At 41.4% G+C, this 25230-nt stretch overlaps 1 protein-coding gene across 2 annotated transcripts in view; it reads right to left on the bottom strand.

Moving 5' to 3' along the window:
* Positions 1-25230, bottom strand: part of cntfr (ciliary neurotrophic factor receptor) — a 272300-nt gene that overhangs the window by 98628 nt on the left and 148442 nt on the right. For both annotated transcript variants that reach the window (XM_089021215.1, XM_089021216.1), the window contains exon 4: positions 24976-25209. In XM_089021215.1, the coding sequence (XP_088877341.1) occupies positions 24976-25209 (234 nt within the window). The remainder of the gene's footprint in view (positions 1-24975; positions 25210-25230) is intronic.

Consider the following 25230-nt stretch of genomic DNA (forward strand, 5'->3'; position numbering starts at 1 on the left):
GCTACACTAGATTCCACTGGACGGAATTAACTTAACCACGATGGAAGAGACTGTATATTGCGTCTCCGTGTTGTGGTTGTGAGATGAGGGCCAAGTACAGCCACCATGTCATCAGTAACGCGGGCGAGGAAGCGCGTGCCATCTTAGAAATAAAAAAAAAAAACACGGCGGCTGAACAACAAGGTGACCTTGACTGGGACCCAGGCGGAAAGAAAAGCCCACGTTAGCATGCCGCGCAATCCTCACGCCGACTAGCTTCTGTGTAAGTTGTGTCTGTACGTGTGGGAGCACATCCCGTAACCGCTATGTGAAGGCTAAATGACCGATTCGGAAATTCCCAGGGTAGATTATACATAGATCAATTTTCATGTGGCTTTCGCTGTAGTTAGACGTTACTATGTATTTATCTTTGCTCTTACCGAAGTACACACACAAGTATGCGCTTAACCGCATTGTCAACAACCTCGAATTAGAACACGCAAATTACATAGTTTCTGCTCGATGTGTCATTGGAAGCCGGTTTTGGGCCAATATGTGAAATACATCGGATGTTTGGTTAGAAAAGGGTCATCGATTAGCTAAACACTCATGGCGATCAACAGCCTGTTCTTAATTCAATAGCTGATTGGGATTCATGTGTGCGGCTAGAGGGGAATAGTGTGCGACGTACAGTACGTTAACTGCAAGTCAGAATTAATTGCAGACACCTGCTTTAGATTACCTCCATTAGCATTTTAAGCATTTCTCTAAAGCTCTCGCACGGAATGATTTATAATGCGTGCTCAGGTTCGGGGGAGGCGAGATAGTGCAGGTAGGAAAAGGCATCAAGACAAAAGCAAGGCCAGGTGTAAGTGAGGAATGAATGGCGCTGAAGAGGAACGTGAAGGATTTTTTCAAAAGATGCTTTCAGTGTTCATTAAGAAAAGATGGGCCGGAGTATATGTGCAAGCTTCAATACAGACTCACAAAGACTTCATCATGCACAGAATGACATGATTGCCTGAAATGAAATAGAAAAGGGAGATGCTAGCTTTGATTTGTGCCGCAAGTTAGAGGCGCCTCAATCGGTCTTTGAAAAACAGTACGGGAGTACTGGCGCCAAATAGTCAAGAGAGCACAGGATGAAAGCATCATTGAAAACATTTATGTCGCTGGTGGGCTGCGACCGTGAATGGCAGTCTGCTTTGAGTTTTTTCTTTCAAGTCTGCTGTGGCGAGCTAAGAATCCATAAGCGCCTAGATGTCATTGTTAGATGGCTGAAGCATGAACCCATAGAATCGAATGAGGGCCAATCACGTTTCTCCTAGTCTGCTTTCTATCGTCTTTGCTGTTAATTTAACCGTCCATCCATTTTCTGAGGTCCCGTCGCAGAGGCAGCATCTTCAGTAGGCAAGTCCAGACTTCTTTCTCCCCCAGCCACTTCCAGCTCTTCCTGGCGGATCCCGAGAAGTTCCCAGGCCAGCTTGGTGACATATTCTCTCCAGGCCGACCTGGGTCGTCAACCACTACCAGTAGGCTATGCCCGGTCCATCTCACCATGACAGCGTCTCGGAGGCCTCCTAATCAGATTCTTGAGCCACCTCATATGGCTCCTGTCTATGTGTAGGAGAAGCGGCCGGACTCTGAGCCCATCCCACATGACCAAGCTTCTGACCTTATGTCTAAGGAAGAGTCCGGACACCCTACGGAGAAAGCTCATTTCAGCCGCTTATATCAGAGATCTCGTTCTTTCGGTTACGACTCGTAGCTCCTGACTATAGATGAGGGTTAGGACGTAGATCGACTGGTAAATTGAGAACTTCGCCTTTTGTCTCAGCTCTTCTTCATTACGACAGATCGGTAGAAAGTCCTCCTACCCTCATTCGTGACAAGACTACCAGATACCGACCCGGAGCGTGCACTCCACCCTTTTTTGACTGAGAACCATTGTCTTCACATTCACATTCAGCTCCAGTGAGAATTGGAGAGACCTGCTTGAAGACCCGAACAGTACCACATCATCTGCAAAAAGCAGAGATGCTTTATTGAGACCACCAAAAGGGAGCCCTTCAACCCTTCGGACCAATCCTCACTGGAAACTATTAATTCAGCATTTTGTTTAATTCTAGTACAATTTATGTAGTTTTTTTTCAGCATTTGTATCCAGCATTTTCAATATACAGTGATACCTCGGCTAACCCAAAGCTCCTTGAGACACGTTATGCAAAAGCCTATGCTAAGCCAGAAAAACAGAACACAATTGATGAGGAACTAGGTAAAATGATCGCAGAGAAAGCACGGCAACTTCACTCAAATATCGTCAAGGGCAACCTGGAAGTTCCCCATTCGTTGATGATTTCAAGGCTACCCAGCGATGGTTCAAGAACTTGAAGCGCCGTACAGGGATTCAGTGTCATTCGTCATGGTGAGGGAGCCAGTTCTGACGATAAAAATGCTGAAGCTTACAAGGAATAATTCCTCAAGAAGGTGGAAGAAGAATGCTATGTTCCTCATCAGGTGTTTAATGCTGATGAAACCGGCCACTCCATTCCATCAAGCCATCAACGACCATCACAAAGGTAAATAAAACAACTTTATTATATAGTACATTTTATTTCTTTAATTACAATACCATAACACATTTATTATACATAAAATAACATATTTTGTGTAGTTTTAAGGCTTATTTAGTAGAAAATTGTGTTTTATGGGGACCTGGGAACAGATTATTCTCATTTTAATGGTTTCCTAAGGGACATTAATGCTTGGAATACACACTTTTCGCCATACACACACTTTTTGTGAATCAATTAAGTTTGTAAGCCAAGGTATCACTGTTTGCGTCTGGAAGCGTCAAACTCGCGCACATTGTTCACTCCGAAGCAAAATAGCCATTTAGCCAAAGATCAAAGGAGTAATGACACCCCTCCAGCACATTACCCCCGCCGCCTCCTGCCTCTGACACCAGAAATGTAATCGAATAAATTACGTTTCATTTACCCATGAGGCCATTAATCCCACTTTAATGGCTCAGCTTTGCATATGAATGCCCTTCCAAACGCTTGTAATACCTTTCACCTCTAAGGACATGCCGGCTAAAGTCATGTGCAATGAAAGGCCCATTCGCCAGCGTGTTTTCAAAGTGGTCGACATTGCCCTTGACATTCCTATTTCCTGCATTATCAATGGTAATAAGCCACCAAAAATACTCTTCTACCCGACGGATTTCAAAAGATATGATCAATTGTTGTCAGGTAGATGTCGCATATGAATTATTCATTTTTTGTTATTTATTTTTTTCTCTAAACTGCAGTGGACAGCAGACATTGTCTCCCAGAAAATGGATCCCGAGCCGGGAAAAACAAGACAGAACATTGGAATTGAAAGCTGTAATGAGACGAGCGACGGGATCTAATAAGCTTCTGTAATACATTTTTCAAAAAAGGGTATTTGATGCTGGAGGTGTTTGACAATAGCTGGTCATTAACCTGAAGGTCAGCTAATCGAGACGCAGAGGACAAATGTCAGGTTGTCATCTCAAATCACTAAAACGATGAGACGGATACCTTATAATGTCATGGCTTTTATTTCCCAAATTTATGGATTACCATTCAGGAAGGATTAGGCTCTGAAAAAATTAAAATCCTAGAACGTGAACCATGACCTAAACCACATATGTCTAGCGATCCAGCTATCTAGCTAGCTATAATCACTATCTATCTATCTGCTATCTAGCTGGCTAGCTGGCTATATAGCTAGCTATCTATTAGCTATATAGCTATCTAGCTGGCTGGCTACCTATTTAGCTGGATAGGTATTAGCTATCTATTGGCGAGCTAGCTAGCTTTCTATCTATTTGAGTTACTTCCAGTTGAACGCTGGCGCGTGTGGCGCCCGCTGCTCACCCACAGAAAAAAATATCCTGTGACTGTAAAACGACCTTGAGAGTTTTGAAAGGCGCTTTAACGCGTGTGTGGCTTCCGCTGCTCACCCACAGAAAACATATCCTGTGACTGTAAAGTGTCCTTGAGAGTTTTGAAAGGCGCTTATAAATGAAATGTATGATTATTATTATTATAAATAAAATGTATTATTATTATTATAAATTAAATGTATTATTATTATTATTATTATTATTATGTCAAAGTCAAGCCAGATCCGGCCCGTCACGTCACTATATGAGGCCCGCAGGAGCAAATCATATGTCAAATGCCATAATCCTTTCTGAAATCTGTACCGAAATGTCAACTTGTCAGAGGTAATAAATAACGTTAAGATTTTGCATCGGACCTACAAGAGAAGTCGTAACTCCAAAGTGGCCCAGAATATAAAAAAATGACTTTAACACCACTGACCTAAACACAAATTTAGCTTAGCTACAAGCAGAGTTTCAATGTAGACCAACAACCACCATTTTCATCCTATGGTTGATATATAACATACGTAAAAAAATAACGATTGAAATCTGTTGACTTTATCCTTAAATCTCAATTTTCTTTACTGAAGTTTGAAATTTAAAGTAAAACATAAAAAGAAGTCACTTTCAATATATGACATACAATATTTAAAAAACGTTTTTTTATATTAAACAAAGCACACCGGTTTATAAAGGCACCTTTAATAAATGACATATTTTTAAACTTTTCCATATATGTGATGCAACTCATTTTAAAGCGGCCCTTCAATGATTGGCATACCATATTTCCAGTGTCAATTTTTTTTCCATATGTAAGGGGCACTGGACTATAAGGCGCACCTTGAATGAATGAATGAAAAAAATGTTCTAAATATAATACATATCAATATATACAAGTTTTCCCTGTATGAGACCTGTTGTGGCTCAATATTCATTCACATATAAATCACATCGGATTATAAGGAGCATGGTCAGCTTTTGAAAACAAATAAGGCTTTCAGGTGTGCTATATAGTGCAGAAAATACGATATCTACATCACATTTCTGCGACACAGCAGCCATGTTAAAAGTGTTACTTAAAAATAAATATGTGTTGATTCAAGCATGACTGCTTACACATCTGATTGTGGGTTGACATCCCGCACGCTCTTATAACGACACACTCATTTCTTCTGTATGTGCGAGCGGGAGACAGGATATCTCCCTTGCATAGTTATTTATCTAATTGCCGAATAGAAAAGCATAAATAATTCCCATTCCTTACTCCCTGATGGCCGTCATTAAGGGAGGAGGAGACCCCCCCCACCCGCAGCTGTATGTGCGGTTGCGACGATATGCTAATGCATCTCGATGTTTTCGCACTTACCCTCACGCTGATCTTCTGTGAGAATTTTGCACTTGTGCCAACACACCGGAAACTGCGTGTTAGTACGTCGAAGCTCATCAGAGTCATACGCCAACACATTTATAGACCTCTCATGCGTTTTTGTACTTTCTTGAAGCCTCTCTTCACTATCAAGATAAGAACATGTCTTACGGGAAAGGTTTGGTTTGGTGCATACAATGACACCTCGGCTTCGGAACGTTTTAGCAAACAAACTTTTTGGCTCACGAACGTTAAATTCGCGAGAATATAATCTTGGCATACAAACTATTTTTCGGGAAACATACGGAGCGCCACAGTGAGTGATGTGTCGTTCTTGGAGCTCCTAACAAGGAGCTGGAAATGGCAGCCGACTTTTTATTTGTCCTCTATTTCCCGCCCCCAGTCTTCGGTAAAAGCCGCACCTGACTGGTCAAGATCCGTGGTACAGGAGGGATGAGATACGCGCAGCAGGACACACGCAGCTGTGAGCGGGGGTAGGGGTTAGAGAAACACAGAGCTGCACATGAAACAGGAAAGGCAGACGACAGAGCTTGAAACAAAAAAACAAAAGTGAAAAAAAAGTGAAAAAGTGAGAGAATTGATAGAAAACAGTGAAATTTAGACTCGTTTCAACTTTATTGATAGTTCAAAGGCAGAGTGTAGACTGCAAGGTTAAAATATTCCAGTCAATCAGGCTTCACAAATAACCTGCACAAGCCATCAATTTGAAGAGAAAAGCCAAGCAAGGGAACCAGCTATTAATCAAGTTTCTAGTATGTCTGCCTGCATTTGTTGCTGTTGCAATATCACAACTTCCAAGATATAAAACCCAGAGCTGCTTGAGACACTTTATGGAAAAAAAAAACTATCCATTCCATCAAGCCATCAACGACCATCACAAAGGTAAATAAAACAACTTCATTATAGAGTACAGTTTATTTCTTTAATTACAATACCATAGCGTATTTATTATACATAAAATAAGGTATATTGTGTGTAGTTTTGAAAATTATGTTTTATGGGGACCTGGTTTCCTATGGGAAATTAATGTTTGGAATAAACACTTTTCGCCTTATACACACTTTCTGGGAACCAATTAAGCCAATATATATATATAAGCCAATATATCACTGTATTTTTATATATCCATGTTTGGTCTTATGCAATCCAATTCATTGTTCCAGGTATTCATTTTTTTCTCCAGTTTAAAGTCACAACATCATCTTGACTTAAAAACAGTCCAAGTGCTTAAAGTTAAGGTTAATTATATTCTAATAGGCTGCACAACGTTTCTTGAAAAAAGACTACAGGGGGCAATATATATATATATATATATATACTATGTGCAATCCACAAGATGATTAGAATAGTAATACAAAATGAGTGGACATATTAAAAATTGAAGAGGAAATCCATTGGGATAGAGGTAAAGTTAATTTATATGCCAAACTTAATCTACAATGACTGGTCATTAAATCATTCACTGCCAGAAGATGTGCAAAAATGTCTACTAAACTCCAGTACCAGGGATTTTGTCATTGTCACTTGAATTCCAGGACCCACAGAATATGCAGTTTTAGGACTGCATAAACATTCAATTCAGGGTGAGAAACTCAATCATGAAAAAAATACATATTTTCAATTTCCGAATAAAATCTTGCTGGAGAGAAATTGTGTACGTTTCCCCCACCATCATGGTGATATAACATGGAGATTGCTAACAATTCAAGTGGCGCCAAGCTTTTGAAGTTTTTCATTTTAAAGCAGGCGGTGCGAAAATTGGCCAGCTTCATTAATTATAAAGACGTGTGAATGTCGGTGGGCTTTGAAATTAAATATGTTTTATTCACTTTCACTGACAAAATGCTCATAAAGTCTCCTATCAAAACACTTGAGGGATAATGAGCCCAAAATGAGAAATGCTGTCACCAGGAAGAAAAAGCCACGTAATGATACAAGAGCGTGTACGTGAGGAAATTGGCTCAAAGGGAACAGAGCACACGACTGATGGAAGGCGGTGTATTAAATGCTTTTATTTTGACAGTGCTCTCACAGCACGTTTGGGTGTCCTGGCTTTTAGCTTTGGCAGTGTCTATCGATCAACTTTGCCAAATTAGATTTGAGACAGACAGGAAGCCATCTTATTTTACAGAGCCTCTAGGAGTTGATTGATTGATGTGTCGTGGCAATGTGGTCAATGACTTTAGAAATCAGATGGAACCCAAAATGAAAATGATAACTCTGATTCATTTGAATGCCATCCATGGGCACGCGTGTTAATGTGTCAAAACGCTTAACTCAGCAGTCACTTTTGAGGTGACAAGCTTCACACCGTGGATTGGCGCAACAAAAAAATTGCTTATGGATCATTCGATCATTGTCCGAATAGTCGATTAAAATTTGCATCGTTCATTTTGCTGCACTTGCACTTGATGATGATGTAAATAAGCATTGCTTGCTTGTGTCACCTGTCAATGCCTTTTTTGAAGAACTAAAATCCCAATTAATTTTCAATGCTCATTTTGAACGGTGTCAGAATCGTGCCAGAAATGCTTCAAAATGAATTATTTGTCACGCTCATCAAAAGTCAATTGCACTGTTGGTACACTCCAAACATTTTACCTTTACCAATTGTCTGATTAGAATTGGTGACTGATGGGACTATTTTATAAATGCACATTCTTAAACATCCATCCATCTATTTTCCATACCGCTTATTCCTCATTTGGGTCGCGGGGGGTGCTGGAGCCTATCCCAGCCGTCTTCGAGCACTAGGCGGGGGACACTCGCAGGGTACACAAAGACATACAACAGTCACTCTCACACCTCAGGACGATTTGGGGTGTTCAATCAGCCTGCCATGCATGTTTTTGCAATGTGGGAGGAAACCGGAGGACCCGGAGAAAACCCATGTGGGCCCGGGGAGAACATGCACATTTCACACAGAGAGGCCGGAGAGGGACGCGAACCGGAGACCTCTGCACTGTGAAGCTGGCGTGCTAACCACTCAACTACCGGGCCGCCATTCTTAAACATTCAATGTTTATTATTCTCCACTCATTTATGTGTCTAAGTTTAGTCTCAGTTGTTATTCTATATACAGTATATATTTGTAGTTTACCTTATAACTTTACGTATTTGTAGTGTGTACTGTTACTCAACCATTCTCATATCAGTCTTTCAGTCTATTGTTCCCCGCCTTAAGTCACAGCCAATTGGCTCCTTTTGAAATGAGGTCATTCCCGCTATCTATATAAATAACATCTGTGGGGGAGAGCCAACACACTTCTCTTCCCCACTTGTCTCTCTCTCTCTCTCTCTCTCTCTCTCTCTCTCTCTCTCTCTCTCTCTCTCTCTCTCTCTCTCTCTCTCTCTCTCTCTCTCTCTCTCTCTCTCTCTCTCTCTCTCTCTCTCTCCTGTGAAGAGCATTCTCTGTGCCGTTCCAAGAATACGTCTGTGTAAGCTCTCAGTCGTACAGGAGTGGTCCATCGATGACAAGGTTTCTTCAGCCGTTATCTGTACAAATTTGAAGGTTTCGGACGTTTCGCCTCCTATCCAAGAGGCTTCGTCAGTGAACTAAAGTCTGACTGGTCGTATCGGCCCTATTTATATATCCCTAATGCCCAGACATGGTGGCGCCGGACACAGCTATGATAGGTCCCTACTCTCAGGTTGGGGGGAGCAGAGGACCACTCCCTGTGGCCCCACTGATTGTTCCTACATTCCTGACTAACGACTGGCCCATTTCCCCCACTCCCACCGGTATTACCTCATCAGCATTACGAATGTTGCCTAACCTGTTTTGCCTAAGCAGGCTATTGTATGAACGATCCAAATTGAACCTCACCCCACCAGACCGGTTTAAAGAAGGATTTTGTTGTTTTATAAGAATCGCTTCTTTTACCCCCCTTTCAAACCATCTATTTTCTTTCGCTAAGATTTTAACCTCATTGTCGTCAAATGAGTGGTTGCTAGCTTTTAAGTGCAAATGTACTGCCGATTGAGGCCCACTTGTATTATCCCTGCGATGTTGATAAAGTCTTTTTTTGAGAATTTGTTGAGTCTCCCCAATGTACTGCTCTTTACAATTTTCATTCTTACAATGTATGGAATAAACTACATTACTTTGTTTTTCATTTGGTAGCCTATCTTTTGGATGCACTGCTTTTTGTGCAAAAAAACTCAGTGGTCATTCAACAAATGTCAGAAAGAAAGAATAGGGAATGAAACCAATAATTCTCAAGATACAAAAAGGAGAGGAGTAGCAGTACCTTACGTTGCAGGAGTTTCTGAAAAATTACAAAGAGTCCTTTGGCAACACAAAATTCCTACTTATTTCAAACCGATAAACACGTTAAGGCAAAAAATAGTGCATCCTAAAGATAGCCTTACCACAACATACAGGCGTATTTAAAAAACAGATCAGGAGCAAAACTGAGTTTGGTAGTGCTTTATTTATTAATGACAAAGTAAGAACATTTTGTAATCATCGCTCAATAGGCGTCGGCATGGTAAAAAGAAGCATATTACCGGTAACAGAATCGAACAGTTGCGCTAAATCCAACATGGCAGGTTCGCTTTCCTCACTGTCAGTTACTTTCTGTGCCGTACGGCTCCTCGGAAATAATGCCGGCTTTTCCGAAAGCTCGAACTACCATGCCAGCAGACACGTTAGCCCAAGCATCCACAATCCATTTGCAAACTGTGGCGTAACTCGCCCGGCGCTGCCTACCACTCTTCGTGAAGCTGTGGTCTCCTTCGGTCATCCATCGCTCCCACGCCACTCGCAGCCTCACTTTGAACGGCCGGTTCACACCGATGTCCAGCGGTTGGAGTTCCTTGGTCAACCCACCCGGAATCACAGCAAGCGTAGCGTTCATCCGCTTCACTTTCTGCTTCACATTGTCTGTGAGATGTGCTCGCATAGAGTCACAAATCAGAAGTGACGGTGATGTGTGGAAAAAAAATTTCATTTCCTCCGCTAGCGTTACTGCTCTGAGTCGGATGGTGACAGTCGAAACGCTCCTTCCGCTCACTCTTTGCTCGACGCTCAGTCTTTCCTCCAACTCTGGCCACCTTGCTTTATGTCCGCGAAAACTCAGCTGAGTCTTCTTCACCTGTCGGAGTTCGTTCTCCAGCTTCCTCCACTTGCGAACCATCGACTCGTTAACTTTATATTCTCTCGCGGCGACACGATTCCCATGCTCCTTGGCGTAGCTGATATCCTTCAGTTTAAACTGAGCTTCATAACCATGTATCTTTGCCATTTTCAGGGTTGTTCGAACAGCAATGTTCTGCATAAAGCACATACGTACCTTTTCTTTTATACACAACCCACGCCCACGCACCCCCCTCATGTACTCTACCACGTCCTCATGGTGGTCTCTAAAACGTCCGCACATTTGGCGCACTGCACTACAGGGCTCACTGGACATTTTGAAAAAAATCTAAGAGGTTTATATGCGCCTTATAGTCGTGAAAATACGGTCATTATACATTAGTGAACGTCTTATTTAAAGCATATAGGAATATAAAAAGTATCTGTCTGTCTTTCTGTTTGTCTGTCCGTCTAGATTGAGAGATCTCGAGACATCGAGAGGTATCGATATATTGAGAGATATCAAGAGAAATCGAGAGATCAAGAGAGATATCGACAGATCGATAGAGATCGCGAGAGATCGAGAGATATATCAAGAGAGATATCGACAGTGATAGAGATCGAGACAGATCGCGAGAGATCGAGAGAGATCAAGAGATCGAGAGAGATCAAGAAATCGATAGATAGAGATAGCTAGATAGCTAGATAGATATACTACTGTATAGGATGTTCACGGAAAGACCACTGCTACTAGCGCTTTAAACGCTAAAAACACATAACCCACATTCTTGTCCTGCCAAAGCCAACACGTCTCTGTTTTCCCACAATAAGCACTGTTCATTTGGACACGGGAGCCGTGTTTGTGTAAGAATCCTTTCATCCGCCCGTCGCCACATGTGCGTGTCCATAAGTATGACCGCGGGTATGCGCGTTTGTTTGTTTGATTACCCAGGAGGCCATGTTTATTCATCCTCCACCCAAGTGAAGTTTGTACTTCCCTCTCCTTCAGGTTTGCCTTTCGCATGAAACATTCCGATTACTATTTTCACTCTGTTTTTATCGTGAATGCAATCACAGACCGGCCAAAACTATTGTCTCAAAAATGTTTCATTAGACCCTGAAATGCATAATTAAACTAGAGTTGTCTTGATGGACTCCCGTCTGTACTTCCCTGTCGCTCTCTTGCTGCAATGAGCACTTTCCCTTTCCTGTCTGTTTCGTGTTCCATGAGTGCCCCCATCCTTCGGGAACATCCCATTTAGCCACAGTCCAGACTCGCAGCTGCCCCATCTCCAGAGAATGCGCCAAACAAGCCAATGTAATTGAGACTTCTCCGAGTCGACAGAATTGCTGGAGCGACCGGGGCTGCTACAGAAAATATATCCTTTATTCATCGGAGGCGCCGTTGGAGTGGGCAATCGGAATGTTTTTCTGGTTACGCTCTCAAATGTCCTGGAGGAAGATGCCGAGGCCCCGAATGAGGCATCGTCACCGCGGAACTAATGGGGAATAATGCGGAACTCAAAATGGGCAGTCGCAAAAAACTGAATGATTGCATCTGGCCAAGAATCCTCCAACTATTTAAGGTTGACAGATTATTGACTTTGAGCATGCTTGGAATACTAAAATGCCGTTGACCAGTGACTGCAGATATCCAAAGCTCATTTTAACAAGAGCGTTAAAATATCCCATCAGGTCAGGTACCCCAAGCACTAAGGCTCGAAAATATTGTGTTTCACCTCCGTGGCAATGTCCCAGTGCACTTGAGAGCCCTGATCTCAACCCCTATCCTTAACTTTTTGTAGATCAAAATCGAATAGCCACTCCGAATAAAACAAAACGTAACAAGTCATGACCTGAATTGAATGCTAACTTTTTGATTTTATTTCCAAGCGTGAAATCACGTTAGGGGCAAGTCCATTACGCACAAACGCACACCCCCAGTTTGGAATATGCAGAAGGAAATGTGGTGATCATGCACACAAATTAATATGCTTCGATGGACAATATGCATGTGAAGGTCCGTGTGCATAAAGAGCAATGCTTGCTTGTTTTCTACGCTCTTGGACAAAAATTGCAATTATTTCTGCTCTTGTCTTTTTTTAGGGAGTCTGGTTGGTCATTTTACTTCAGGCTTCAAGCCCTCTCGTATTGTTGTTCTGTCAAAGCAAGAAGGACCGCTCTTTCATTCATTTATGAAATCTGACAGAAGATATTTGATGAGATCAAAGGCCGATGGTCCATACTGGCACCTTGTCAGCTCAAATATTCCTTTGTCTTCTTACTTTTGTACAACATCAAAGAAAGAATAATATTCCTTTTTTTGATGTACTATACAATAAATGGCACAAAAAACATGAAAAGTTGAATTGATTTGAAGGTTATGTGTATAGATATATAGATTATTATTACTCTCTCTCTGTCTCTCTTTGTCTTTCTCTCTGTCTGTCTGTCTCTCTGTCCATGTCTCTGTCCGCCTCTCTCTCTAGGTTCCTTGGTCCCTGGGTCCCTCGGTCTCTAGGTCTATGTTTCTCTCACTCTCTCTCTCTTGCCCACATGCACACCCGCTCGCATGCAGAGCCATAAATATATTTGTCCGTCCATTTCAGTCGGTCTGCCTGACTTGATTGATGTCAATATAGAGCAAACCTCTCTGCTAGAGTCAAAGTCAAAGGGAATAGTTTCTGGTCAGTCCCCCCGTGTCGTTCTGTTATTCTTTCAACTACCCACTGCGACCCCACCAACCCCACCCCAAGTAACACACATACAAATACTGAGACACTACCATGACTGAAGAGGAGCAGAACTGCATGAGGTATTGCAGTGTATATATATATATATATATATATATATATATATATATATAGTATATAGTAAAGTCTCGTTATATCGATATCGGATATATCGATACTATTTCTATGCACGCACGGAGAAAATTACATGCAAACAGGGTCGGATATATCGATAGTCCCGGTTATATCGATATTTTTTCGGACTCCCTTGAATATCGATATAACGAGACTTTACTGTATATATATATATATATATATATAACTTTTACATGTTAACTCTTTACATGTGTATAAGGTGTGGAATTGGACACTAGAAATGTAACGTAAAATAAATGCAATGAATGTAGCAATATGAATACTAATTTGTGACTCTGTCGCTAGAGTTCAGTACAGGCGAGGCGACCATACATTACCTGAAGGTATACATCGGAATGGATTGGATTCATTTCCATAACCGGTTTCAAATTAAAACATGTCACTAGAAAGAAAGAATTCCCTTGACAGAGAGAGAGAAGCTCGGATGACAAACAAATTAATTTTCCAAGGGAGTCTCCATGCCTCAGGCAGGTATTTCCTGTTTACGGTGAAGGACAGAAGAGTGGGCAAAGTGAGGGGAGTAATTAAAAAGTAAGAGAAGCGGCGGTTGTCGCGGTCGCTTCGCATGTGGGCCCAAACACCTCCTGGTTTCAACAGCAAGTCCCAGATGAGACGGAACTTTCTGCGTGTAGAGTCCCTATAGCAATCTGACTGCCAAGATACAAGACAAATCCATTACTCGGCGATGTAGCACAGGTCCCCTGGGTGCTCGCGTGTGTGTGTGTGTGTGTGTGTGTGTGTGCGTGTGTGTGTGTGTGTGTGTGTGTGTGTGTGTGTGTGTGTGTGTGTGTGTGTGTGTGTGTGTTTCCGACGATGTGTTTGCACACAAATACAATCGGCTCAGGGAAACTAAATTTAAATTATTTGGCATGTGCCGTTGTAAAAAAATAAAGGCAACGTGGATTCATTTATCAAAGGAACTCGATCCATTTTTCGACTCGTTCTTATTGGAAGAAGGTGAACAATGCGGGCTTGTTGCGTAAGTGTTCTTGAATAATGGGGGGGAAATTGAATTTAAGGTTGGGGTTTGTATTACGGTAATGAAAAGGCGATTGTGTCGGAACATTGAGTGAGGGAAAACAGATTGCATGTTTTTTCAGCTGCGGATACAAATGACATCTAAGCAGTAAAAAGCAATTTAGAATAAAAATAAAATAGAAAACGGGGGGCTGAATAAGTGTACAGTATTTTGACATGGCAAAACGCTTAAACAACACATTTAGAAAGTGCCTGGGATGTTCACATAAAATACTATGTGTTATTCGGATAAATATAGCGGAAAAAAAACATGCTAATATGTTTATAAAATCACTCCAAATCACAAACTCTAATGAAATGTTTATCTTCTGAGTCACTTTTAAACAACTCAAAAGGGAAAATATGTGTATCTTCTTCTTCTATGTCGATTTATCAACACATACCGAGGGCGCCCTCTTGTGGTTCAATGTAAAAACCAATGCATTAAATCATATTATAACGTGTTTATCATTTCATAAGTTGCATTGTATTTATATATAACTCAAGACCCATATCATTTAGGAATTAACCATTTCTATCCGATGAACGAAGAGAGTCTAAGGTTTCTTACGCTGCATTGGATATTTATGTCGTCCTAAAACTCAATGTGGGTCCTGGAATTGGAGTGACAATGACAAAAACCCTGGCACTGGAGTGGACACATTTTTGCATGTCTAGCAGTGAATGAGTTAAATACCCAAATGATTTATAGATTAAAAAAAATCTTCACATAACTACAGGTCACATCCGACTAACAACCAGCTTGACTTACGACCACCCATACTTATGACCATGACCTCCAGAACCCATTATTATTATTTTTTTAATTCTATGCCTAGCATCGCAACAAGCTAGCAGGCCGGCAATGCGTAGGACACTTTTGGACAGCAGTCAGCATCTCACTCTCGCACAGCAATTGACCGTGTGATGGCACCAGACGGGGAGTTTACGTGTCATTTAGCTTTCAAGTCTCTATTCAACATTTTAAATGGATTTCGACTTACGACCATTTCGACTTACGACCGTTTGGTCGGAAAGGAACTTGGTCGTAAGTCAGATGTTACCTGTATATGTTATCTAGGCAATCATATTTTAAGTAGCTCTGCTGGGTGGTGCGTTGTTAAAATGACTTTGTCTTCAATGAGAGCGATGTAACTGGCAGGTCCACCGACTTCCTCACTGCATGAGCAGTTGACCCGAAAGTTACTGCCGGTTCACTGCTCAGATGTCCTCCAGCCCAAATATCAGACTCCACCAGCAGTTTTGCTCGCCGAACGGCAGCGTGAGGGGAGATTGTGTGTCCCGCGGACCGGCTGCATGACAGGTCAGCGGGGTGAGTGGCTGGATATACGACCGGCTGCGCTTGATATTGTGTTAGCCGTGAGGCTGAATAACTTGGTGGGTGCAGCCAAGTGGTGCTGCTATAAATTTCTGGGCTGACATCCACAGAGGACAGCAATAGATAGAACAACTGGGGGAGAGAAAAACACCTGACCGTCGCAGGGCCAGTCATAATTTGCCCAGTTATGACAGCGGGGCAGGGTTAATTTAATCAACAAAGCGGATCGTTTTATATGTTGCTTATCAATCGAATCATCGAAACTACCGAGGCTTGTTTCTATGCTATCAAATACCCAATGTCTGCAGGAGTCGGATTTGCACTAATCCAGATTTGAAAGAAACCCCCAAACCTATTTTGTTTATGAATGTGTGTAAATGTGTGTGTGGGGGGGTGGGGGTTGGGTATGTAGGTATGTCTATATGTGTGTATGTGTGTGTGTGGGGGGGTGTGTGGGTATGTCTGTATGTGTGTATGTGTGTATGTATGTGTGTATGTGTGTATATGTATGTATGTGTGTATGTATGTATGTATATGTATGTATGTATGTATATGTATGTATGTGTGTATGTATGTATGTCTGTGTAAGCTCTCAGTCGTACAGGAGTGGTCCATCGATGAGAAGGTTTCTTCAGCCGTCATCTGTACAAAAGTGAAGGTTTCGGACGTTTCGCCTCCTATCCAAGAGGCTTCGTCAGCGAACTAAAGTCTGACTGGTCGTATCGGCCCCATTTATATATCCCTAATGTCCAGACCTGGTTAGGCAACAACAAACAGGTTAGGCAACTTTCGCAATGCTGATGAGGGTCGTTATGCTGATGAGGTGATACCGGGGGGAGTGGGGGTAATAGGCCAATCGTTAGTCAGGAATGTAGGAACAATCAGTGGGGCCACAGGGGGGGGTCCCGCGCCCCCCCCAACCTGAGAGTAGGGACCTATCATAGCTGTGTCCGGCGCCACCAGGTCTGGACATTAGGGATATATAAATGGGGCCGATACGACCAGTCAGACTTTAGTTCACTGACGAAGCCTCTTGGATAGGAGGCGAAACGTCCGAAACCTTCACTTTTGTACAGATGACGGCTGAAGAAACCTTCTCATCGATGTATGTATGTATGTATGTATGTATTGGATTGGATTGGATTGGATTGGATTGGATTTGCCTTTATTAGTCTCACAGTGGAGAAATTTACATTTCACAGCAGCAAAGTGATGAAAGGAATGAAAGTAGAAAAACAATTAATAATTTAATAATAATATTTTGCTTTCGCTTTGTTGATTAATAATTTAATCAACAAAGCGGATCGTTTTATATGTTGCTTATCAATCGAATCATCGAAACTACCGAGGCTTGTTTCTATGCTATCAAATACCCAATGTCTGCAGGAGTCGGATTTGCACTAATCCAGATTTGAAAGAAACCCCCAAACCTATTTTATTTCTGAATGTGTGTAAGTGTGTGTGTGGGGCGGGTGGGGGGGGTATGTAGGTATGTCTATATGTGTGTATGTGTGTGTGTGGGGGGGGTGAGTATGTCTGTATGTGTGTATGTGTGTATGTATGTGTGTATGTGTGTATGTATGTGTGTATGTATGTATGTATGTATGTGTGTATGTATGTATGTATGTATGTATGTATGTATTTATTGTCATGATCTGGTTGGCGACCAACGGGTGGCGCTGTTGGCCCCGCCTGCACCTGCACAGGTGTTGGTAGTCCCGATCAGTGGCGGACTGCCACGTTCGGATTGGCGACCAACGGGTAGCGACGTCAGCCCTGCCTGCAGCCTCGCAGGTGCTGGTCGTTTTAATCAGTGACACTTAAAAGGACTCCCGGCACGACCATCCGGGGTCGGTTCATTGTTTGTTGCATGCTTTGTCTGCAATCGCATGCATTGTATGCTGTGCATGTGTTTGTTTAACCTTAGCGGACTTTTACACTTGGTTTTCTTTTGATACCTTTTTCTGTTCAGATCAGTTTGATGTTTTACATTTTGTTCCTGCTGACCGTTATTTTAACACAATTTGTCAAAAAACCTCCTGCTCCCTCCTGCCTGCTTTTTGGGATCCGCACCCGCCATCACCACCTTGCAATCCGTGACATTTATACAGTAGTCTGAATTGCACTGACTTGGATGTGAAAGAAACCCAAAAATCCAATTAATTAATACATCAGGTGCATGTATGTATGTATTTGTGTATTTATGTATTTATGTATTTAACTATTTTCATTTAAGTTTTTTACATTTTTTTTCGTTTACTCATGTATTAGTTTATTTATCTGTCCATTTATCTATCCATTTATCTATCCATGTATTCATGAATTAATTAATTTATTTATGCAGTAGTCTGACTTGACTGATCCAGGTTTGAAATAAACCCAAAAACCTAATTAATTAATTCATTCATTCATTTAAGCATTGTTTTTTTAATTTATTCATTTACTCAAGTACTAGTTCGGATTGGATTTGCCTTTATTAGTCTCACAGTGCAGAAATTTACATTTCACAGGAGCAAAGTGATGAAAGGAATGCAAGTAGAAAAACAAAATACATGAGTTGCTGGAAAGGCAGCCACTGTCGCGGCGCCGTCTTGAAGTCAAAAGAACAAAAAAAAAACTAAACAACAAATAATATGACAACACAAAGACAATATGACAAAACAAAGACAGACAGTCATTCATTCTTAAGCACTTTCTGTACCCTCTTTGTTACATGAAGCAGTTCAAGATGAAAGAGGAGAGGATCAAAGCATCTTTCCACTAGTGGATCAGGGACGTCATGGTGGAACATACACGACGACTACAAGCTAAATGTTGAAAGCAAACACGCAGCGGTAGCATCCATTGATGAAAAGAGATTGTCTCACATCTCCTGTCCCACAAAAATCAGTTTCAATTGCAAGCCACAACAGTTCCACATATGCATTGGTGCTCTGCGCTGACATTCCTTTCTTCTTATCGCGGGCTCCTCAAGCCATGCATCTATCCTGCCGCAGACTATCCAACAGCACAGACCTTTCCGCTGAACAAAGAGTGACTGTGAAGATTTTGCCCATTAAAGGCGCAAAACAATCCATATCTATTCTACACGACACACAAAGTGACAAAAGAAATCACATAAAAAGACAAAAACAACAAAAAAGCAAGGCTCAGGGGAGCACTTGCTGACAGCTGCCTACTCGGGTGCCATCTTGGACTCCACTTATTTATTTATTTAGTTATTTATTTATTTATACATATGTATTTCTGTATTTAAGTATTTATGTATTTATTTATTCATTTAAGCATTTTTTTAATTTATTCATTTACTCATGTATTAGTTTATTTATCTATCCATGTATGTATTTATTTGTATGTGTTTTTACATACTTCACGTGTGAACATGGGCCCAAAAAAGGTCTGACATCTGACATCTTTCTGGGAGATTAGGGAGATTATCTTTTGAGCTCACGTTGTTTTGGGAACCTGATTGAGTGCTCAAAGCGGCACAGTGTGTTTGTGTCCCCCCCCCCCCCCCCCCCCCCCCCCCCCCCCCCCCCCAACGCCTCAGAGTTCTGCCATTCTGGTTTCGCCCAATTTCAAAAGCATGCATCTTAAGTTCACCGCAGTCTGAAAATATTGAACGTGAGTGTGAATCATTGTTTGTCTATTATGTGCTGTGATTGCCTGCTAGACCTTGAGTGGACACTGCCTCAAATCCAAAGTCAACTCGAACAGGCTGCAGCTCCACAGCAACGCTGACAAGGAGGAGTGACGGACATAAAATGGATGGAATGCTATTTTGTTGAAAAAAAAAAATGTTTGTGTTGCCCTGTGCTAAATAATCCAATCCAGCGGATTTTATTTGAGAGATTGCATTTCATGAGAAAAAAAATAGCCCAGTGTTTTGTCAAGATTGACACAATAGTTCCTGTGATACAAAACTTCAAATAAGATGGCCACCTCCTTTTTTCGTGGGCTGTCGCTCCGAAACAATTGCTCCGATCAACCTAAAATTGAGAATTTAGTGTCATGCCATCACAATCAACAAGCACACCCAGTTTTATTGAAATAAAAATCTGTTTGATTCTAATATTCGCTAGCTATTAGCTATCTATTTACTAGCTATTAGCTATCTATTTGCTAGCTATTACCTATCTATTCACTAGCTATTAGCTATTTATTCGCTAGCTAGCTAGCTTGCTATCTATTTAAGTTACTTCCGGGTTGAGTGAACCCTGGCGTGGTGTGGTTCCCGTTGATCACCCACAGGAAAAAAAACTTATCCCGTGCCTGTAAAGTGTCCTTAATAGTTTTGAAATGCGCTTAGAAATGAAATGTATAATAATAATAATAATAATAATAATAATAATAATAATTATTATTATTATTATTATTATTATTATTATTATTATTATTATTATTATTATAAATAAGCACCTGCACAGGTGCTGGTCATCTCGATCAGTGGCAGATTGCCACGTTCGGATTGGTGACCAACGGGTAGCGCTGTCAGCCCTGCCTACAGCCACGCAGGTGCTGGTCGTTCCAATCAGTGGCAGTTAAAAGGTCTCCCGGCACGACCATTCGGCGTCAGGTCATTGTATGCAGTGTATGCAATTTTGTGCATTGTGTATGCATTGTATGCTGTGCATGTGTTTGTTTCATCTTGGCAGACTTTTACTCTTGGTCTCTATTTGATATTTTGTATTTTTCTGTTTGAATGATTTTGATGTTGTGATGGTCCCAAGCCCGGATAAATACAGAGGGTTGTGTCAGGAAGGGCATCCGACGTAAAAGCTTGGCCAAAACAAACATGCGTATCATACCTCTGAAGATGGAGGTTACTGATTCGCTGTGGCGACCCCATGAAGGGAAAAGCCGAAAGGAAAAGAAGAAGAAGATTTTGTTCCTGTTGACTTTAATACAATTTCTCAAATACAACCTGCTGCTCCCTCCTGCCTGCTTTTTGGATCCACAACTGCCATCACCATCTTGCAAACCGTGACAATTTCTAAGCACCTATCAAAACTCTCAAGGACACTTTACAGTCAGGGGATTTTTTTCGTGCAGGTGAGCAGAATCAGAATTAGAATCAGAATCAGAATCAGAATCATCTTTATTGCCGAGTATGTAGAACACACAAGGAATTTGTTTCCGGTAGAACACGCTGCACTAGTATCGTTGTCAAAAAAACTGCTAGTAGTAGTAGTAGTAGTAGTAGTACTAGTAGTAGTAGTAGTAGTAGTAGTAGTATTAGTATTCAGATTTGTCATGGAACAATGCCTTTATGCTATTATTCCTGTACTATCTTAGCTACAGTAGTTGTCTACTGGGATACATATCAGTGAGACTGTTGTTGAAAATGCTAATTGAGTTTTTCTTGGATGGCACCTCATTAAAAAAACTGTTGTAAAGATGAAGAAAAAAGAAACTAAAAAAACAGACAGATGGTTCTTTGTGATCCTCTTGATAACACTTTGCGTTGAACATAACAAGCCCCCGATGTGAGTAATAAACGCTGCATAAAACGCCGCAATCGTCACAACGGTAATCACGACAAGCGTGGCCCCGTCGAGGTGTCACGATCACAGTAGCTGTGCAACACTTTTCACCGAGGCACGTCACGTTACAAAAAAAACAATTGCAACGGCGGCGTGACAGCAAACGACGTCAACCAAAACTATTTTTACGACAATTAAAATGAAAACTTACCACAGAGCATAAATAAAAAGGAATTGACCCTTTCTGATGAACTCATTCACTTCCAGACAATGTGCAAATGTGTCCATTCCAGGGCCAGGGTTTTTGTCATCGTCACTCGAATTCCAAGACCCACAGAATATTGGGTTTGAGGACAACATAAACAGTCCATAGAGCATAAGGAACCTTAGACTCTCTTCTTTCATCATTAAAAAAAGTTAATTTCTAAATTATATGGGTCTGGAGTTATCTGAGCTTGAAATACGATACGATACAATACAATACAATACAATACAATACAATACAATACAATACAATACATGTATATTGGTTTATATAAATATTTAACATCAGTCATCGCTGTAATAAGGTGCTAACATGGACAAAACGCAAATGCTTCCCCCTCATGGAAGGGAAAACAGTGCCAGAGGTCTGACTAAGTGCTTTATCGGCACCCCCTGCAAGAAAAAACTAAACCTAAACAAATTCGGGAATGGATTGGATTGGATGTACCTTTATTTGTCTCTCAGTGAAATTGACATTTCACAGCAGCAAAGTTATGAAAGGAAGAGGAAACGAAAGAAAGAAGTAGTAACACAAAATACAGGAGATGATGGGAAGGCAGCCACTCTCGCAGTGCCATCTTGAAGTAAAAAACAAAAATAAAAATAAAACAAAATAACAAATAACATGACAACACAAAGACACAGAGGCTGTACCCTCTTTGTGACATGTAGCAGTTTTAGATGAAAGAGGAGAGAATCAAAGCATCCTTTTTACCAGTGGATCAGGGACGTCATGGTGGAATGGCGCCCCACGTCAGTTAGGAATGGCCGGATTTTTCCGCACCACCTCAGAAATGCGACGGCGCTAACCTATCAACTCCTATCGCAGCCTGAACACCCGGAAGCTTTACCAAACGGAATTTGAACAAAGCAAACGGTGCTATGAAGGCTTGGTCATTTTGCTTCAAAAACAAATTCGGGAATGGCGCTCCACATCACACTTTTCAATTCCCGAATAAATTCAGGAATTGCAGCGAATGACTTAATTTCACAAGTAGCACTAGCTTGCTCTAATACTCACACTGACTCTCACACACTCTGGCTTAGGACCACCACAAGTGTCATTACGCTGCACCAAATTACGAGCGGTGAAAAGACACTTGAACATGCATCTCACTCAGCTGTTGCATCATTCATCCTGGTGACATGATGTCGCATCGCATAAAATGCTCAGCAATTGGGTATTATTGCAGCGGTTGGCAATTCATCATTTCCGGCCAGATTAACCCAACTGTCGCATTCCCGTACCGACTCATTCGTCACGTATTTGCATGGAAACGTGACATGTGCCACAGTCGCGTGGACCGGCAGGCGCGATGTTGATGAGTCATTCCCGGTTGTGTGAGCTTTAAGATGACAGGCGAGCGCCTTTAAAAACTGTCAAGGTCACATTACAGTCACAGGATATGTTTTTCTGTGGGTGAGCTGCGGCAGCCACATGCGCCAGCGTTCACTCAACCTGAAATAACTCAAATAGATAGGAAGTTAGCTAGCCGGCTATCTAATAGGTAAGAGATAATAATAATAATACTAATAATAATAATAATAATAATAATAATAATAATACATTTCATTGATAAGTGCCTTTCAAAACTCAAGGTCACATTACAGTCACGGGATAAAGTTTTTCTGTGGGTGAGCAGCGGCAGCCACATGCGCCAGCCTTCACTCAACCCTGAAGTAACTCAAATAGATAGAAAACTAGCTCGCTAATGGATAGCAAATAAATAGCAAATAGATAGCCAGATAGCCAACAGCTAGCCAGCTTACAGCCAGTCAGCTAGAACGCTAATAGCTAGCCAGCTAGCTAATGAGTATAATTATTAGATAGCTGGCTAGATAGCTAGCTAACCAAATAACTAATAGATACCAAACATATAGCAAGCGAGGTCGGCAGCTAGCCAGCCAGAAAGGTAATAGATAGCAAATAGATAGCAAATAGATAGCTGGCTGGGGAGCAAGTTGTATATGTCCATATCGTTATAGAGCATAAAGTAGACACCCTCACCAAGACTTAAGGGCGCAATGTTGCTTCGTGTCCACCAGAGGACTTGAGGGAACTAAATTCAGGCATTCTGACATGTATATCCCTACAGTACATTATCTAAGATATAACTTGAGGAATGAATAGTTGGAAGGGAGAAATAAGACCCGAATCAACCCAGCTTTGGTTATGACAGGAAATGATACGGAAATACCCATTTGCAGACAAATCAACCAAGATCAGCATCTCGACGAGAGTACACAGCAGGTACAAATATTGATCTCATCTCAGACCGCGCTCAGTAAATAAACGGCGCCTTTTTAATATTACGGTCAACCGAAAGAACACGAGCATGCGCCTTTGTTTAAATATGAATGCCAAATTAGCTTGATGGAGGCAACAAAACCAGTCGGGAGAATTTAAATCAAATTTCAACGCAAAGTCCCCCAAGAACAACACGATGATTAGGCAGATGCTACTTTTCCAGATGCTACAAGCTAATGTCTGGTTAGCATCCATCACGTCCCGCTACTTCCTCGCACCGCCAAAAATGACAGACTGTGGGCCAGCTTCATTTATCACTTCCCTGGCACTGCATAGATGCACTTGAGCATATTGTGCTAACTTCTTATGAAGCAAAAACCTCAGGACAAGGTCAACAACTTTGCATAAAGGCAATACAAATGTCAGAAGTAACTCATTCACTGCCAGACGTGCAAAAATGTGTCCACTCTAGTGCCAGGGTTTTTGTCATTGTCTCTCGAATTCCAGGACCCATAGAATTTTGAGTATTAGGACTACATAAACATTCAATGCTGAAAATCACTCAACCCGGATGTAACAGACACTCACATTGAACACAGAATTCCGATTTTTAACTCAGAATTCCAATTTTAATCTCAGAACTGACTTTTATCTCAGAATTCCAATTTTTTATTTAGACTTCCGATTTTAATCTCAGAATTGACTTTAATCTCAGAATTCCGATTTTTAATTTAGATTTCCGATTTTAATTTCAAAATGGACTTTAATCTCAGAATTCTGACTTTTAATTTAGAGTCCTGATTTTAATCTTAGAACAGACTTTAATCTCAGAATTCTGACATATTGGTTTCTATAGCGCTTTAACAACAGCTGAAGCTATAACAAAGCGCTAATATGGAAAAAAAGAAATGCTGCCCCCTTGTGGAAGGGAAACAATATTGCCAGAGGTCTGGCCAGCGCTTTATCGGCATCCAAGCAAGAAAAAAACATTGGAATTAATTATTCACATTTTAATGGTTTCATATGGGAAATTAATGTTTGGAATACACACTTTTTGCCTTACACACACTTTGTGGGAACCAATTAAGTTCTCAAGCCAAGGTATAACTGTCCTCTGCACTGGGTGATGTTCACTCAGAATCCAGTTCATATTGCAAATTTTATGGGAGCATAAATGTCATGGTTGTCATTTCTTTTAATATCGCATATAAGCATGTCTTGTATACGAGGCATTTTCATTGTGCAATACGGATGCATCCATTTGCTCTGTTGTTTACTCTACGCAAAAGCAATAACCAAAGTGGCCGGGATGATTAAATAGTCGTAGACGATTTGGCCAGCAAAATATTTAGTGGACACAATCGTCCGGGTACTTACTGCCGATGCGGAGGTTGATGGTGTCACGTCGCTCTCCGTTGGGGTTCTGGAAGCAACTGTAGAGGCCATTGTGGCCCAGGTCCACTTGGCTTAGTATGAGCCTGGGGCCTTCCAGACGGTGCTGGGCTTTCACGTCCGTCCCGTTCACTTTCCACGACACGGACGCGTCATTGTCCAGGGAGCCGCATTGCATGGTGACGTCACTGCCCATTCGTTCGTACTGGTTCCTGGCAACTGGAGACACAAAGAAGCAAT

This window comes from Hippocampus bargibanti, linkage group LG18 (genome assembly GCF_051943395.1).
Source record: "Hippocampus bargibanti isolate YZ-2025 linkage group LG18, ASM5194339v1, whole genome shotgun sequence".
Lineage (NCBI taxonomy): Eukaryota > Metazoa > Chordata > Actinopteri > Syngnathiformes > Syngnathidae > Hippocampus > Hippocampus bargibanti.